The sequence below is a fragment of the Poecilia reticulata genome, chromosome 16, assembly GCF_904066995.2.
Source record: "Poecilia reticulata chromosome 16, P_reticulata-male-v2, whole genome shotgun sequence".
Taxonomy (NCBI): Eukaryota; Metazoa; Chordata; class Actinopteri; order Cyprinodontiformes; family Poeciliidae; genus Poecilia; species Poecilia reticulata.
Window position 1 is genome coordinate 4,808,975 of NC_088845.1, and position 18,507 is coordinate 4,827,481.

The 18,507-nt window shown below is 36.6% G+C and overlaps 1 protein-coding gene across 2 annotated transcripts; it reads right to left on the reverse strand.

Moving 5' to 3' along the window:
- Positions 1-1,287: 1,287 nt before the first annotated feature.
- On the reverse strand, positions 1,288-16,672 carry tlr18 (toll-like receptor 18). 2 transcript variants are annotated; one of them, XM_008430864.2, is made up of 5 exons: positions 16,515-16,672; positions 7,570-8,574; positions 6,913-6,990; positions 5,808-5,958; positions 1,288-5,291 (listed from the first exon to the last, which is right to left on the reverse strand). In XM_008430864.2, the coding sequence occupies exons 2-5, from the start codon at positions 8,562-8,564 to the stop codon at positions 4,866-4,868; spliced, it is 1,650 nt and encodes a 549-aa protein (XP_008429086.1). In that variant the 5' UTR covers positions 8,565-8,574; positions 16,515-16,672; the 3' UTR covers positions 1,288-4,865. The 2 variants fall into 2 exon arrangements, with proteins under 2 accessions (XP_008429086.1, XP_008429085.1); XM_008430863.2 differs by having other exon boundaries at positions 5,808-6,990.
- Positions 16,673-18,507: the final 1,835 nt, after the last annotated feature.

Sequence of the window (18,507 nt, forward strand, 5' to 3'; positions counted from 1 at the left end):
CAGGAGGAACAATCAGTCTGATCCCACTGAGGTACCAATGAGACCCAGAGGGGCAGAGGAAGCTCCGAACTAAACCACCTGAACTTCATTCAGGCAGGTTATGGTTCTAATAACCAAGAGACATTTTCAGACCCATGGAAGGTGATAAAGTATGAAATGATTGTTATAAATATATTGAATGATCATGAACTATAACTTCTAATAAGACAGCATATTGTATGATAAGTGTATTGTTAGAACAAGAACAACCTTGAACCAGTCCAACATGATATAGTGCTATTGTTATTTTGCCTGCATGGCAGCTCTTCTCTTCTGTAGGGCAATAATTATGGGGTTAATCGTAACTATTTCACAACAAGATTTATGCTCCAATATCATTGTAGTGAGGTTCTTTTAAATTAAGCCACAAGGCAAACTTTTCAATGAATTACTAAAATATGACACCAATTTATAAAATGACTCATGATTAAGGCTGTTACTTCGTCCTGTTTTGCAAATGGCTTTCAAAGGCGACTTTTAGTGCTTCACTTAAGGATACAGGCTGCTGTTCAAACCCTTAAGCATTTGCATCAGTATTTGCATCGCTGGCCACTGTGTAAAGGTTTCATATGCATTTTCATATTTTCATTTTATAACAGGAAAACCAAGCTAGAGTGGAGCTGATATCCTTAACAAGAATGCTGTTAAAACAAACACGGCCAGTGAGGTCATTTATGCCGCTTTCCATCTGCAGCTATGTCCTTTAAAGTCATGGAAACATATGCATACCTTTTTGTTTTTTAACGGTTTTACATATCAGATTATATCACAAAAATAACCTGACTATGTTTAATAAGGTATATCTCTATCTTGATATTTCTTTGTAAATATTCAGTTCAATTTAAGTCATGTATTGTCCAAGTATTAAATAAACTAAAGTATTAATACACATCAGAAAATGTTCTAAGGTCCATTCAATAAATTTGCAGTTGTTCATTGTTTTTCCATTTAAAAAAATAGAAAAAAAAAAAACTCTGCTAATGGGTTTCAGAGAGCCAAGGTTGCTTTAATAACAGCGTTCAGCTAATGTCTATTATTGGGCTGAATAATCTAATCTTAATTTCAACAGTTTTTATCAGGCATGACCAGTTTGTTGACCAGTACCATGGCTATTCAAGCAAGCATTGATGCCAAGTATGGGTAGGTGCTAAGTCCTGCAGAAAATGAAATCCCTATCTACAGAAAGCTTGTCAGTAGAAGAAAGTCCTCTACAATGTTGTGCAGTTGGACTTGATCTAGATTCATATTAAATATGAATTATAGATTTATTTTTCTTTGTATAACAGATATTCAAATTCTGGCAACTTCACACATCACAAGTTACTTTTCTGACTGAGAAACAATATTTGTCTATCTGCTGAGCCTGCTGTGACATTTGGAGGTCAAGTAAATAACGCAATGAAACACAAATGTTGTTAGTGTCACAGCAAAAGGTTCAAATGACAACAAGGGGGAGCCAGTGAGTCAAAATCCAGGAAACAGAGGCAGGTCTTGTGCGAAATCCCCGGTGAAAATCTGCATCCAGAGAGGCGGATCCAGATAAGTTTCACGATGCGTATGATCGATTTTTCGGTAATACGACTCACATCATGTTAAGATTGTAACTTTCAGTTTAATCGACAGCTGCTGTTGAAACAACAACAAAACCCTAAAGTTAATTATTAAATAAACATGGTCTCATGCCTGGCGGCATGGGAAGGCATTTTACGGAAATTACCTGCCCGTCCACAGAGTCTTGTGCGAACGTCTATTCCCTTGTGAAAATCTGTCCCCCTTGTGTCGGGAGCGCGCATTGCAGCCAGAGAGACGGATCCGTTCATTTTCACGGCGCTTCTGATCGATTTCTCAGTAAAACAACTCATATAATCATCTCAAGTTTGTAACATTCAGTTTAATCGGCAGCTAACAAAACTGCAAAATAAATACATAAACAAGGTGTTACGTTGAGGTCTTACACCGTTTTGTGTTGTTTTTTAATGGTCAAGAGGATCGGAAATAATTTGCCTCCCCTCCATAAGTATGTGCTTATTCTTCTCATTATAAACAATAAATCATGTGATTTTGGTTACATTTGCTCATTATTTGCCAACGTTATGAGGGGTGAAACATATATTTCAGCTGCTTGAAATAATCTGTTCCCCCACTGTTTCATAAGAACAAATTACCAGCAAGTCTTTTAACTATGTTTATTCCTCTCATTAACGACAATGAATATTGTATATTTTAGCTACTTGAATTAATTTGTTCCTCCTCCATAACATGGGAACAAATTAATTTACCAGCAAGTCTTTAACTGTGCTTATTCCTCTCAACCTGCACAACAAAGACACATGCTTGTAAATGAATTAATTCCCATGGGGGAACAGATTATTTGGTTCCCCCCAGGTAACTTTGGCAATTAAAGAGTAAATATTTCCAAATCTACAGAATTTTTTGTCCATGATGAGAGAAATAAACATAATTAAAGGCTTGCTGGTCAATTTATATTTTCCCACGTTATGGAGGGGCAACAGATGATGTGAAACACCTGAATTATTTTGTTCCTCCCAGGTAACTTTGGCAAATAAATGTCCCCAAATCTACAGCATTTGTTAACTATGATTAGAGGAATGAACATATTTAAATACTTGCTGGTAAATATGTTTCCCATGTTGTGGAGAGGGAACAACATGGCTGCAATATAGAATAAACATTAGTAATGATTAAAAGGTCTTGTATTAATTCCTTTGTACTTAATTTCTTTATTCTTGCATGCTGTTTTCTGAGTCTATTTGATTTTGGTCTCATACATTGGTATTCTTATTTTCTATTTCCCTTACTCCTTAGTCCTATTCAAGTCTTACATGAGTACAATATACTCCACCCCCCTCTAATAATGTTCTGTGACACAATAAATAGCACATGGCAAAACTTTCTTTATCTACATGTTCCTTCGGACAGTGTCTTAAAATTGAACTTCTCTTGAATTCAAACCACAACCCTACACTGTTTCACTGATTTAAATAAAGAAAAACTCTTTAATATTTTTATTTATTGGCAAAGTGAAACAAAATAGATGCACAGCAAAAGTCTCGTGTGAACAAGCATCACACAAACCTTTTCCCATTTCCAAGTACAAAATTTTACTTTGACACTATGACTGTCAAGTAAATACAAGCATCTGGAGTCAGGCACATTATGCATTTAAGTAATTGAATGTATTTAAATTGTCTCCATCAAAATGTAAACAGAACTGCATATTTTGAACAAAAATGTTTACACACAGAACAATCCATTGTCACGTACAGTGCAAAATTGTGATTTCTGTCTCCTTCACAGTTTTCTAAATTATTTTTGTGATGTCAATCGCTAAGAAAAAAGGGAATCACTTATGTAAAATAATACAAAGAAAAGCACAAAACCCACATTTGCAAAGTGGAAAGAAATCATGACTAAATAAATCTCAATCTAAAATTACTGAAATATTAAGACAGTACATGTAGATGAAAGTTCTAAACCAATGACTTGTAACAATAATCAAACGCTGCTTGATTATCTACATAAAAATTGTTTTATTTACAATTTTAAAAAATTCAAAGTATCAAACTTCACAGCTGTGCAATACCTATAAACGGGAGACTAGTTATTTCATGGTGTTTATTTTTGACAGTGACTCTATATTATTTATTTATGTGTTTTTTTGTTTTTTTTTCCTTTCCAAATTTTTGGTAAAGTGCTATAGAATGATTTACACAGCTGTCTCATGGCAAGCAGGTCATGTGATTAAATGTTATCTGGGACATTTGTGGAATTTGCAGATTTGTCCTCTGTGAGGACGATCTTGATCCTTTGGCCTCCTCTCTCAGTTTGATAATAAGACTCTTAGGTAAATAGTCTCTCATGTCATTATATGGGTCCTGTAATCGACTGGCTAACTGCCCAGGATGTTGCTTGATGACGTCTAGAAAGAAAAGTAACCCTAAAGGTTTTATGTTTCTCCTCAGAGGTTTTCAGATGTTCAGTAGAATTTCAGGTCTTAACAAAGTCTTTCGTACATGACTATTCCACATTACTTTGCCAGCTGTCAGTGAGTGCATACTGGACTATACTTACCACAGATTATGAATGACACATGGGCTGAACAGTGGCACAGTTGGTAGACCTGTTGCCTTGAAGTAAGAAAGTTCTGAGTTCAATTCCCGGCCCTGGGTCTTTCTGCATAGAGTTTGCATGTTCTCCCTCTGCATGGTGGGTTCTCTTTGGACTGTTGGGTGAATTGGCCTCTCCAAATTCTCCCTAGGTGTGTGTGTGTGTGGGGGTTTGCGTGCGTGCGTGCGTGTGTGTGTGCATGGTTGTTTGTCCTATCTGTCTCTGTGTTGCCCTGTGACAAACTGGCGACCTGTCCAGAGTGACCCCCGCCTCTCGCCCGGAATGTTAGCTGGAGATAGGCACCAGCAACCCTCCCGACCCCACTAAGGGACAAACCTAAAAGTTTGCAACATACAACTAACAAACACTGAAAAATAAAGAAAGATATATATTTAACTGGGACATTTCTTATCCATCAAGAACATAGAAGGTCTAATTTGAAGTGACCTTTTAGGGTCTGTCAGTAGAGGACAAGGCCTGAGGTAATGTAAGGAGAAAAAAATTACCTCATCTTTACCCTAAAGGGGATTTCTTATATACTAATCTCTCATCACAAAGTGAGGAAGTGGTGAGTCCTGCTATCCCACCACTTCCTTGTCCATCTTGATCTTATCAAGATGGACAAGTACTTGCCAAAAAGACATTATCGGAATGTGATTAATCACATTATATTTTGATCACTGTGCCTCTAATTTTCTTTAATCTTTTAGTTCAATTTCAGTTCTGTGAATAATTTCACTTTGAATGTCTGTTTTGTTGCCTTCAAGAGGTTTGTTTACTTCTGGTATCTTTTCTTCAACGACAGAGAATCGTCCAGATGAGTTTCTACTCCTGATGCTGTTAGTTCCCTCTCGAGTCATTGTGGGTTTACCCAGAACACTCCTCAGCTGTGCCCAGAAAAATGGCTGCTGGTTGACCTGTTGGGGCCACTCCAGGTATGTTTTGGTACTCAGCATCTTTTTGAGCTTGCAGTATTTGCTGGGCAAGGAACTTGGATCAATGGGCTCCTTCACCACCAGAATGACATCACTGAAGGTCTTTCCCATTGCTCTCTGCTGAGCAAAGTACAGCTCGTAGTTGCACCATTCACTGTTCACAAAGTGCCGGGAAAGGACAAAAATAACCTGTAAAAGACAACATTAAATTTAATTAACTCTTGATTAAAAGAAATGTGGTTTAACAAAACTACATAAATGTAGCAAATAAAAATACATGTTCTGACTTCTGGGCCTAAAGTATTTGATTTTTCTGACTTTAAACTTTATAGTTTCAAGTCAGACTTTAGTGTACCATGGGACGTCATGGGAGGTCAACAAACCAATTGTTGACCATCTGGTTCGTTGGGAACTTCGCAGGGGACGAAGTTGCAGCACACTGAACTCTAATCATTGCCAATTCATGAAATGTGATTTTGACTACCTGATGTCTAAAACTGTGAAGGGCTGTATTAATGCGTTTAATAAGTAAAATTTCAAAAATATAAGCAAATCAACTAGCTTGTACCATTGCTAAACAATTTTTTGCTAAGAACAAATCTGCCTGGTCACTTTGTTTTCTTGAAAAGTTATTTGCAATAGAAGCAGATAAGGATTTACATTTTTTCACTGTTCTTAGCTGAAATCAAAAGTACTTTCTCTTACCTTACGACTGCTTTCAATGTTCTCAATTATGTTGTCAATGATCCATTTTCCTGGCATAAAGTCCCGCTCATGAATACACAGACGATAGGGGTTCTTGTTGTTCTCCAAGCAGGGTAAGAGCTGGTCCCTCACCCAGTCAGCATCTGAGTGGCTGTAGGATATGAAGGCATGATAGTTGAAGTTCCCAACATCCCCTGCTAGATTTTCCTTGTGAGCTCTGTATTTGGCTTGTATTATCTGATACGTGGCTTTAGTGTACCATGGGAGGTCAAAAATATAGCAAATTAGAACAAATATCAAGATCACTATGGCAGTGGTTGCAACAGAAATGATGATAACAAGTCTGATGTCACACGCTACTTTACCAGGAAAGTATTTGGATATTAAGGTATTGAGGAACGGTTCTGGGTGATAGCATCTGTAATTCAGTGGCCAGTCAGTGAGGTTAACCTTTCCAATTGTGATGGTGTCCTGGACAAAAGCATGAAGCTCACAAGTGCAATGGTAGGGATTGTTTCCTGCCCTGAGCCGCGACAGTTGAGACATATGTTGAAAGGATGCCTTGCTTATCAAGCCAAATGAATTTCCATCCAAAGCTAAAAACTGAAGAGATGGGGACTCCCACTTAGATGGGATGAACTTAATTTTATTCCCACTCAGTAACAGAATTTTTAGGTTCGTGGCTTTCTTAAAGTAGGTCAAGTCCAGCTGGTCCATGTTGCAGTCGGACAGATCCAAGTAAGAAACAGTGGTAGGTAGACAATGAAATGCTTCGCTTGAAAAGTAGTTGTGGTGTGCAATGAAACGAGTTATATTTTGTGTCCAAACACAGTGTCGACTTTGTTTTGCAGATCCCAGTTTGTTGTTGCTGAGATCCAGTACCTGCAGCTTCCTGAACTGCTTTATCAGAGACGATATGTCTTCTAGACTGGTCAACTCATTGGTGCTCAGGTTGAAGGTGAGAAGATTTGGCATGAAACCTTTGTAATTGCATCGCTTGTTGTAGAGAACATCATCATTTAGTCGATTGTTTGAAACATCTAATAACTCCACACCTTCCATCTCAGCCCAGGAGTCACAAGGCACACTGCTGAAATACACATACTGAATAGACAGCTGCTTTATTTTCTTGAACCAGGTGAAGCGCCAGTCAAATCGCAGCACATCAGGATTGCTGATATACCTGTAAAAAATTCAGATTTATTTAGAATTTTATTAGCACCTTCTAAAGATAGACCCTTGATCTAACTCAAATTTTGCAACATTAAGAACAAAAATGTAAATATGTGTTTCAATGTCATTTTACATGATAGACCAACTCAAATAAGAACAAATTTGTAAGACGGTGTACATTTGCATCACCGCAGCATTTTGTCATTTTTGTCATTCTTTGACAAAAGAAAACTCAAGTCATTATGCTCCAATCATTTTGTTTCTTCAGGTATTCCTGCGTATGTAACATCTTCATAAAATATCTTCTGTTTTAATTTATTAAGATCTGCTTGGGCTTGGGTTTCAGTTCGGCAAATGTTTTGGCTCCTAATGTGGCTACAGTTCTTACTTCCTTACGACAGTAAAAAAAGATCAATGATATGACAATGATGATATGACCCGAAAGGCTGGGCTTTTGACTGTGAGCATAAGCTAATTTTAGTCAATATATTAACAAACACGTCATAATGCCAACTTAGTTTTAGATTTTCCAAATAATTTTTTAACGCTACATCTTTGCATGAACACTTAAATCTTTGAAAACACTTACCAAAGATCCAAGTTATCCAGACTCAGCTCGGTTATGCTAGAACCTGCTCCACTGTCGACAAATGTTGGTGAACGGGCAAAGTCGATGTACTGAAGTCTAAGCCGTTTGATGGGAGTCACTTGTAAGTTCAGTAATGCCATCTTCAGGAGATTTTCGTTGAACTTGCCTCTGTGAAAGATGAGTTGAGATGCTATAATGTCTTTTAAGTTCAGGAAAATATCTTCATCACCCATGTAGTATGTGAATTCAAACAGGTTGCGGAATTGAATGGCACTGAGTGTCTTGTTGGCGAGATCGCGTAGCATATGATGGAGAGCATTTGGTCGTTGATCGATCGCCATGTCAAAGCCCATCTGTTTTGTGTGGATGACTTCTAAACTTCCTGGCTCATAGTAACTTAAATTGGAGGAGCACTTGATGGCAAAAGCTTGGAGCTGGATGTTTTTTAGGGGCTGAAAATCATTTTTCTTTAGTCCCATCACCAAAGGGCCACCTAAGGACAGAACTTTGAGTCTGACTAATTTAGAGAAACTGTCTGCTAAAGTTGCATGTCTATAAAGGTTATTTGACATGAAGAGCTCCTTCAGATTGAGGAGGGATGTCAGAGGTGATGCAGGAATTTCATGCAATGAGTTATTAAAAATGTTGAGATGCTCCAGTAATGGGTTATTTTTAAAAGCCTCATTGGCAATGTGTGTAATGTTGTTGAACTGCAGCAGAAGGATGCGAAGCAGAGGGAGGTTCTGGAAGTCAGCAGCACTGATAACATGAAGTCCATTATAAGAGAGGTCAATGCTTTCAAGTGTGACTGGAAGTTGTCTCCATGGGACAAAATCTAGCTGTCTTCCTTGACAGTCTGCTGACAGACCAAAGTTGTAAATCCGACATGGTCCTTCATCAGAGATAAATGTGGAAGGTGAAGATGGATCTGGTGAAAATTGAGATGACACAGCTCCAAGAAGGAGAGCACTGACACTGATCAACTCACCAATCATGGTTACAGATCTGAAAAATAAAATAAAAACATTGTTAACTAACTTTCAACTTCAAGCGGAAATGATCAAAATTATTTTTGAACAATGACATGTTTTTTTTAACATTTTCTTTCAAAAGACTAAGAAGAAATGTTTCAAATTTAACTGGGGTTAAAGGTCAAAACTGTTTCTATCTCAAGTAAATTCTAACAAAAAACAGAATCTGTTGTTATCTCAGCAACTCAATCATTCATTACGCTGAGGTGAGTGAATCTTCATCAATGCAGACAGAACACCTGTATAGTAAGGCATGGAATGAAATAATGTAATCATGGCATCAATGGAGCCAAAACTGAGTATTTACATCAAAAAAATGTGTGTGATTCAGATGGAGATTAGATAACATGCCTCAGTACCAGGTGATTGAAAAAATAATGCTGGATCATTGTTTGATATGCCATACAAAAGCAAATAAACCTTTAAATTGATCATCCTTTAACTGTCTTATTAATGTATCTATTGGATTTGGTTTTCACACCATCACACCGTAGCATGAACAAACAAGGATCATACAACAAGAGGCAAGCACAACTATACACTACAGTAGACACATTATTTCTGTCTCATTTTTATTTATTTATTTGCTAATTTATTTTAAGCTAGTTTTGTCTGTGTAATTGTTGTTCTCTCATTTACTGTGTGAGCAGCAATAAATCTGCATCTGACACTGCAAGGCAATCAATTCCAACATGTCTTGGCTCTGGCTGCCTACTTACCTCAGCAGACAATACAGTACACAAAAAAAATCTTCCTTTCATAAATATATATATTTTTCCTTTTGTCACTGTTTTCTGTGCAAGTTTTAAAATGTCCATGTATGTAAAAGTATCAAAGAGAATCCAAATAATTTAATAAAGTACACTTACAAAAACACACAATTTCCTGTGTTTGAAAAATATAGAAATATGTTTTTTTGTTCTAAATGTTTTGTACTTAGTTATGAAAGTAAAAATTGTGTGCCGTTGTTTGTCTGGATTAAATGTGTGATCAGTTTGTAAAAACCTGAAACCAAATTTTAACTATGCATTTACTGAATTTACCTTGTAACACACATCTTCTGGAAAAGAACAGTGTGTTAAATATAATCAATTTGCTGACACAAATATGATCAGACATACTCACTCATCCAGGCGTTGTTTGCTGTAAAACACTTACCCTGCTTTAAATCACCGAAGACTGTATTTGCTGTCACTTTTAACTAATCCTGTGCTCAACCTGCACTGATACTGAGATGCTAAAAACAATTGTTTTGTCCTCACGTGAAGGAAAAATAAAGCTTTGTGATAACCTCCTGAACAAACAGAGTTCGTTTTATTGGGTCCAGGAGTGACACAGCTTGAATAAACACTTCTGCCTGGATGGGGTTGTTGCAGAATGAAACTGGAACCATAATACAAATGTGAGTCATTATGTTGGCTGGACCAGACACAGGCACAAAAATGTGATAGACTAGTAACTCTTTCCAATGAGTCCACTGAAATATTATTGAAAATTCCAAAATCATTGTTCAATGTTGAACAAATAGTAGATATTATAGCCAAGAGTTTCTTAATGTAAATTCCTCTAAATGTTATTTTATTTTTTTTTACATTAGGTGTTTGTTTGAATTACAGCTAGACTCATACAAAGTCTTTAATATTTTCAGTTGTTAAATGTGTCAAAATAAATATATTTTTCCACTGAATTAATGTCATATTGCTTCCTTTTGAGCTGTTTTTCCTTCTTTTTTATGACATCATACGGGAAAAGCTTTACTGCTTCATTGATTACTTATCTTGTCAGTTCTGAAGGGAGGATCTGCTTCTTACCGTTGATCAAATTAACAGACAATGTGTTTACAGGAAAGTGAAATTTCCTCACATAAAGTCAATGCAGGGCATCCACTTTATCAAAGGTGATAAAAAGTAATACAAAGAAAGAAAATGATAATAAACTTGTTTGGCTGATAGTAAATTCTCTTGTGTCATTCCCATTTTAATAATATTGCATACAATATATCTTGCTCTAAAATAATATCCAATATCTGCATTCAGATATATTATATTCATTCTGATCTACAGGTATTTTAATTTTAATTTATCCCATTTCATCTTGCGTTAATTAAAGGGTGTTATTATTGTTATCTTATTTCTAACAAGTGCCATCTAATAAAGTTATTGTCTTTTTTTTTATTGTGGTAGTGGCGGTAGTAACCAAAGCTCTCCACCAGGGGAAGTGTTGAGCTGTTCAGCTATTCAAGGATTTTGCTCTTCTGTCATTCCTCACCAGCATAACAAGTGAGTGTCCATGCATTTTATATGGGATGTTATCCCTTTGAAGGCTTTCCAGATAGTTTGAAGAATATGTGGTTATTTTTAACAAACAGCTGTCCTTTTTTCAGACCGATGTGTCTTTGGAAGAGTGTTTTTCAATGTTGGTTCTCAAGACGCACCTTGTTTTATGTGTGTTGAAGCAGAGGAACATCTGAAACATTTTTGATTTGTTTTTTGTGTGCATGCGTGGGTTCTCTCCTGGTACATTCTCCACAAATATCCATGTTAGATTAGTTGGCCACCCTAAGCAACACTGAAGTGAGTTTGTGCAAGTCTGGTTGTTTTTCCTGTGTCAGACAGGTGACCTATCCAAGCCGTAACCCTTAATGGATTTAACAGCTATAAAAAATAATGGACATTATTGTAAATATCTATGCATTCAATATCAACTTTGGAATATTTAAGCTTTAACAAGTTACACTTTAAATAAAATCTACTTTGTTTTTTTGTTTGTTTGCTTTTTTCCCCTTAAAAAAGCTTAACTAGCTTCCTGCACTAAATAAGAAGACAAAAAGTTTCAAGGTAATATTTTTTAGTTCCTGTTGTATTCAGTTTTTAATTCAATGGTTTTAGTTCCAGGTACAGACAAAAAGATTATTGGAATAGGTATGCTCTGCAACAGGTTTGATATTAACCTGACACGACATTTGTTTTTATCAGGGTCTGCTTTATTGATTTTTGTGCCTGACTTGTTCACCAAAGAGAAAATGCTCCTGTTCTTTGGTTTGCAAGCCTATCTGCAAAAGGAATGTGCAAAAGAATGCTGCAGTAGATATCTCTTTATTTCAGGTTTTAAATAGATCTTTGCTCCTGCGGTCAGGTGTTGCAGTCATAGTTATGATCTACAGGTATATTGTGATAGACATAGAAAATGTAGGTAATATAGAGATCTTAATTTTTTTCAAATTCAGTTTTGCTCACTTTCAAGCTTATAAAGCAGAACAACAGGGAAACTCCATGAAAAAAATAGATATATTTGCTTTTTTCATGTCTGAAAAATAGCGATGAGAACTTATGTCATGTTTATAAGTCTGTTGAGTAGCACTGCCAGTGACCTGGAACAACCTTGTCCATCTTAAATACTGATAAAGGAAGATACCACTGAAGTTTGACTCACTGGTAACAGGGGAAACATCCATCAAGCCATTTTCTACACCCATATAATCTTTGTAGGGTCAAAGAGGCCTGGTGCCGATCTGTGTGGGTCACTGGGCGAGAGGCGAGTTACACCTTAGACAGGTTACCAGTCCAAAACAGCCACACAGACGCACCTTAAAGGAACTTAGTATGGATTACTGGAGAGAATACACAAGGATAACTTGAAAACTTCATGTATAAAATATTACCTGAGGACTTTTTGTTGCGACACCATGCAGGACAAGAAAAGAAAACTGTTTAAAGAATATTATAACTGAGTTCATGCTCTAGAAGTATGTTCCCTGGTCTATTTAGTGTTTTTTTTTAAAAAAAAGAAAATACATTTATTTGAAATAGTATTTAGAGAATATTCAAATATTTGGTGAAAAAATATTTTCTGCATCCTCCATCCAAAATCATTAGCACTTAGAAACTTGAGACAAGCAGAGCTGAGTGTTTGGTCCAAATGCAAACAGTTTGGATAAAATGTACTCAACCAGTAGCTTAGCAATAGCTTGAGGGGGAATGTTGACACACGTGTTTTTATTTCCTTTCATTAAAATAATGAACATGTACAGGGTGAATGAACATTTGATATACCACTGATCAACAATTGTGAGAGAAAATCACATTGCACAGTTTTAAATATCTGATTTGCATTTTATTGCACTGATGTTGTTTTAGGTACATCTGTTATTTGTTAACTTCCATCCATCCATCCATTTTCTAACACTCTTGTCCCTTAGTGGGGTCAGGAGGTGCTGGTGCCTATCTCCAGCTAACGTTCCGGGCGAGAGGCGGGGTCACCCTGGACAGGTCGCCAGTCTGTCACAGGGCAACACAGAGACACACAGGACACACAACCATGCACACACACACACACCTAGGGACAATTTGGAGAGGCCAATTAACCTGACAGTCATGTTTTTGGACTGTGGGAGGAAACCGGAGTTATTTGTTAACTTGATTAGTGAATTTCATCATGGATGTAGAGTTGACAAATGTGCAACTGACGTGTGATGCCATCTTGTCAGTGTGGCTCAAATTCTCAGAAATATTTCTGACACCCTGTCGGCCACCTGGCAGTGTGTACCTGATAAAGTGCCAGTGAGTGGCTTGAGAAAATTTTTGTACAAAATCCTGTAGCAGCAAAAACCAAACTTTAAAATAAAACACAGTACTCTGAAACCACACTGAAAATAAAGTCTAAGATTTGAAACTGTTATGGCAGCAACTGATTTGCTGGCTATGCAAGAACAAGAAACAAATGCTTCATAAATGATTAAACTGTTATATATCTGACATGGTAAGAAATACGTCATTCTAGAGAGAGTATAGATCTCTATTAATGCATCAGTTATCTAGTTGTCAATATCCAGTGGCAAACAGTTCTTGGGTTGACATGTTTTTGCAGTGTTATGTCACCAGGCCAGCTTCCCCTCTTACAGAAGAAAGATTTATTAAGGCTGCAGACTTATGTCACTGATGTTCTGTATGCTGGTTTATTGAGGCTCTGTGTTTACATGCTATCCACAAACACAGCTGCGCTTACATTGGACCGGTAGACACTGGAAAACTGAGCTTTCAGGTAATGATGTTCCTCCTGTCCAGCAACAGAGGCTCAATATGTTTATGTGCTGAAGTTCTTCCTTCCATATCAAAATGATTGGTGAAACTGATTTTTACACAGCCATTTTAACACCAAGATAACCATGGTTTGTGCCAAACGTTAGACACAACTTTTTATTGCTTTCTCATAACAACAGCATTAATCTTGCCATTCTTCTATTAAATTCAGATTTGTTGCGTGCATGGCTAACAGTTATCCTGTCAACATATTATCCATCCTAACTTATGAATGTCTGCAGCTATTGATCTCTTGGTTGCTTCTCTGATGCATTTAGGCTACGTCTTTATAGATTGTTTTTATTTTCAGAAAATAAATTGAACACTCTTTCCAACATAGTCACCATCAAAGTGACTTCTTAAAGCAGTCAGCTGCACTGCATTTTATTTAACATTACCAGATTTTAGAGGGGTAAATGAAAAAAGGGTAAAAAATACCACAAGATGTGGTAACTTTTGCAAGATTCTGTGTACGCCTCTAGTTTACATTGCAGACTTAGTGTCTCGTATGCCAGAAAATAATTAAAAGTTTCATTGCCTCTTACGGAAAAGTATCACAGTGTGCAATGAGCCAAAGCAGCTTTGTTCCAAAATATAATGGTTCACTGCCTCATTGTTGCCATGACAAAATAACAACTCTTCTCAGGTTACATTCTGTCATCAATTTTCATTACATCAACTAATTTGTGAAATGGGGGTAACTATATCTATGCCTGTTAATACCATTTCAGTCTTGAGCTGCCAGAGCTCTGCAGTTGCACAATCTGGCTCATTGTTGTGGATGATAGCAGCGATTTAATGAAAATTGCCAGTTCAATTTGTTACACCTGGGCTCATTCTATTTTGACAGTGGACACTCTTTCTGAGCAAGAGTTTAAAAAAACGCAAACAACTAATAAAAGTGAAGAGAAAATATGAAACTCAGGCTTACGCTCCATAAAAATAAACACAAAGCTCCCATGTGATTTGACTCATCATGGGCCATTGCTTTGGGATCTGGATGTATTAACAAGTTGGTGAACAATGAACAATGAATCACTGAGTAAACCCGGGAAGCATGAACCAATGACTGAGCAAAGGGCTAAACAAAACTTTGCTTTAATTTTTTTTCAACCTTCTGAGGCCTTGGAACTGGAATGAGCCTGAAAAACATTTTCTGGTCTTAGCAAACATGGAAGTTTGAGTTTCATTTCCAGTAAACCTTAGAGTGGTGCAATAAAATCAGTCATGTTCTTTACACGCCATCTCTATAAAGTCAACACTTAAAAGTAACCTTTTATTATTTATCTCTCTATCAAACATCTATATAATTCTGCATACTCTCAGCCCAGGTCCCCCTTGCAAATGACATCTAGACTGCAATGGGATTTTAACCTGGTTAAATAGAGAAGATTTTTAAGCTAGAATTAAGTAAAACTTTGTGGACATTATGTAGGAAGTATAAATGTTTCATGATTAGGATAAAAAGTGATGGGATGTTAGACATTTTTTTTGCTGACTTTTGAAGTAGCATTTATAAAGAATGCCTATCTTTCAGCAGTGCCCAAATGTGGGATCAAAGCAGGTGTTTGTCTTTCTGACTTTTCTTTATATTGTGAATTTTCCAGTTTTGGTTTTTATTGGGTGGCTTAATCAACTCATGCTTTGTACCAACCTTGTGCCAAATGCACCTATTCATAAATTAGGCAACCAATCAGCCAGAATGTTTTTCTCTAAAAAGATAGTCTTGTCATCAGTAGCATGTCTTCATAAAAAGAAATATTCAGAGTCTTTCCTGAATGAGCAGAACAGATTTGGATGGAGGAAGTGAAAATGGCAAACCTCTTGTCTTGGCAAGATTGAGGCAATCTTGAGCAACACAGTTTTTAACCCCAGGTTACTCAAGATGAGCTGCCCATAAAGGGTAAAGTAGTGTTTGCTGTCCACTTTGTTATTGAACATAATGCTTGTAAATGCAGCTAAGTGACACTATATTCTAACAGAACAGAATAAAAGTCAAATATGTAATCAATAAATTGACCACCATCTGCTCTGTTGCCTGTAGTTGTACATTACTTCCAGCTGGTCCATTGCAATTAACATTTCCGGTAGATGAACCTCTGATAACATCTATTACCAGATGAATATGGCTACAAAATATTATTTTACTTATTATCTGTCAATATAATTTTAAATAAACGTAAAGCTATGTTTAATTGGATTTATGCTGGGTTATTTTTATGCTTGCACAATTCTTCAGCAGATCGTAAGGTTCATCAATTGCCCAAAAATCTAATGCTGTTGCTATGAAGATTAGAATGTTGTAAATCATCACATACTCAAAGGTAATTTAATTAAAGCTGTCACACCAATGTGTTTTATATATGGCAGATAAGCATATGGGCACGGTAAATTTTGAATGGAAGCAATAGAAAATAAATTAGTAAAATGATTGGGAGGAAAAAATGCAAAGAATGTTGCCAATGCAACGTCAGCGCATGTTTTTGAGTTCTCTAGAGTCGGCACACAAGGGTTAGACCCCAACTATTAATAAACGTAATCTTCAGTTTGATTCGACCAGCACACTCTCGAAAGCACTTTTCATGTAGCAATGCACTGCTTTGACAAAACATGCTCAGACAAAATATTACAGCGCTATTAGTAATCTACCTTGCAGTAAACTTCCACCTCAGAAAGTGTCTGACAACTCTCTTTTTGTCATGATAACAGACAAGGTACACTAAGCAGAAAAATCAACGTCATTAGTGTGAAATCTGTCATAGCTGAGGGATACTTTCTAAAACTTTAAGATTAATTTTCTAAAGCCTGCAAACAAACTAAATCAGATGCAACTTACCAGGTAGTCTGACTCTTCCCTTCAGTTTCTAACCTGTGTTGTGGTAAAGCACCGGGTTATTAGTGACTCAACTCTGGAAGAGTTAGCCTGGAGCTGCTCTGTTTTGTCAGCTCACTTAATTTTTATGTCTCCCTCTCACGCCCCCTCCCACTGCCTGTCTTTTTTTCCATTTCACTCTCTTCCAGTCTGTGTGCGAGTTGCTCAGGAATGTAGGAAGTGTCGGTGGAGGAACTGTTTTTCTTCCTTCCCACTGTTCCAGATTCTACTAAGAGTGAACTTTATCTGGCAAAACGTAAAGGTAGCTGTTGCAATACTTTTTGAAAGTTAGCGTCAACCAAAATGAGACCTTTCACACTGTTTACTAAAGCTGTCAGGGCTTAAAAAATGTGGTAAAATATTAATTAGCTTACTTATTAAAGCTTATTGAGAACTGAATGTGTAAAACATTGCAACCCTACATGAATTTAAAGAGCAGGTGAAATTGATAACCATGTGAAATGTTTCTGGGCATCTGTTTAAGTCAGTTTTATGTAATTTACTGCTCTGCTTTGTGATATATCCCATGTATTTGTTATCTCAGCCAGGTTTTTGCAAACGAGACCTCATAAATTAATTACTGTGGCCGTTATATGAAATAGAGGTCATACATATGGATAAGTCAGACTACTATATCTACAGGAATTACTGGAAAACTTTGGGACAGTCTTAAAATAGAAAAAAATGGGGTACAGGATATTCTGTTCACATGACAAGACATGGCCACAAACATGACCCACATCTGTGGGAAATAAGACTAAACATAGAATATTGTGCAGTTCTGAAAGAAAACAAAAACTTTTCTGCCTCTTTGGAAACCAGTGTTAAATAACAGGAAAATATCCATAGGGTTCACGAAATTCAAACAATTCTTTACCTACAGTGTCAAGAGTGGATTTTACTCATTTCAGATTTCACTCTTTGCACAGGTTCTACAAAAAGCATTCAAAAAGAAGAGTCAAGAACTAAGACGTCTACGATTACATCTAAAATTCTTCTAAGCAAGTGTCAACAACTCTCTCTACCTGACGGCAATCTAAGAAATAACTGAAGCTGTTATTTTTGGTTGATTCTTTAAATGACTAGCAAAAGATAATGAATGCAAAAAGGTTTTTGTATAAAATATTTAAATGCATTATGATTAAGACAGCCTTTCTTTCAAAATAATGGTTTTGAAAAAGTGCATTTAGGATGCCAAGTGGGGGTCCCCCGTAAAATATTACTATTTTTTTGTCATTATAATCCAATGTTATAAGAATCTCTTTGCTGTTTCAGTGCTGAAAGTCTTGTTGCATTCTATCATGACTTTTTCTCTACACTTAGAAACGTATACATATTTATTTTTTATTTGCTGAGCAGGGTTCCAGGTTGATCTCCGTGTTGTGGTTTGGCACAGTTCCAGATTACGTTTGTGATTTCTTTTCAGTCCTTTCAAGATAAAATGAGCAACCTTGTACCACCAAAGCTGTGCAATCTAACTTCAAAATGAAACAGACTTTGCATCTCTTTAAATTGGAAAGAGCCGTTCTGCTTGTCGATCTGGTGTAACAATGTTTTTATCCTAAGATTGGGTGAGTCCATGGAAAAAAATGCAGCTTTCTTCGCTGTTACAGTAAATCTGTCTCTGCTGTCGGATTGGGGTAAAGACTCCGGAAATTTAAATGTTGCAGGAAGGAAATACAAGTCAGAGGGGAGGCGGCTGCATTCGGATAGTCTACTATGAGGTTTTAAAGGTGACTGGTTTAAAGTCTGACTCTCATTTAATGAGCTACAGTCCCTGTGTGTGCATGTAAAATCATGAAGTCTGATAACTGAACATAGTCTCCGAATCTCTTTGAACTGCAAGGTCATTAAGATTATCAGCACTCCTAAAAGGCACAAGAGTAACATTTCTGTTTCAGCTTCAACACCTGGAAAATCCCTGCATATTAATCATCATAAAAAAACAAAAAAAAAA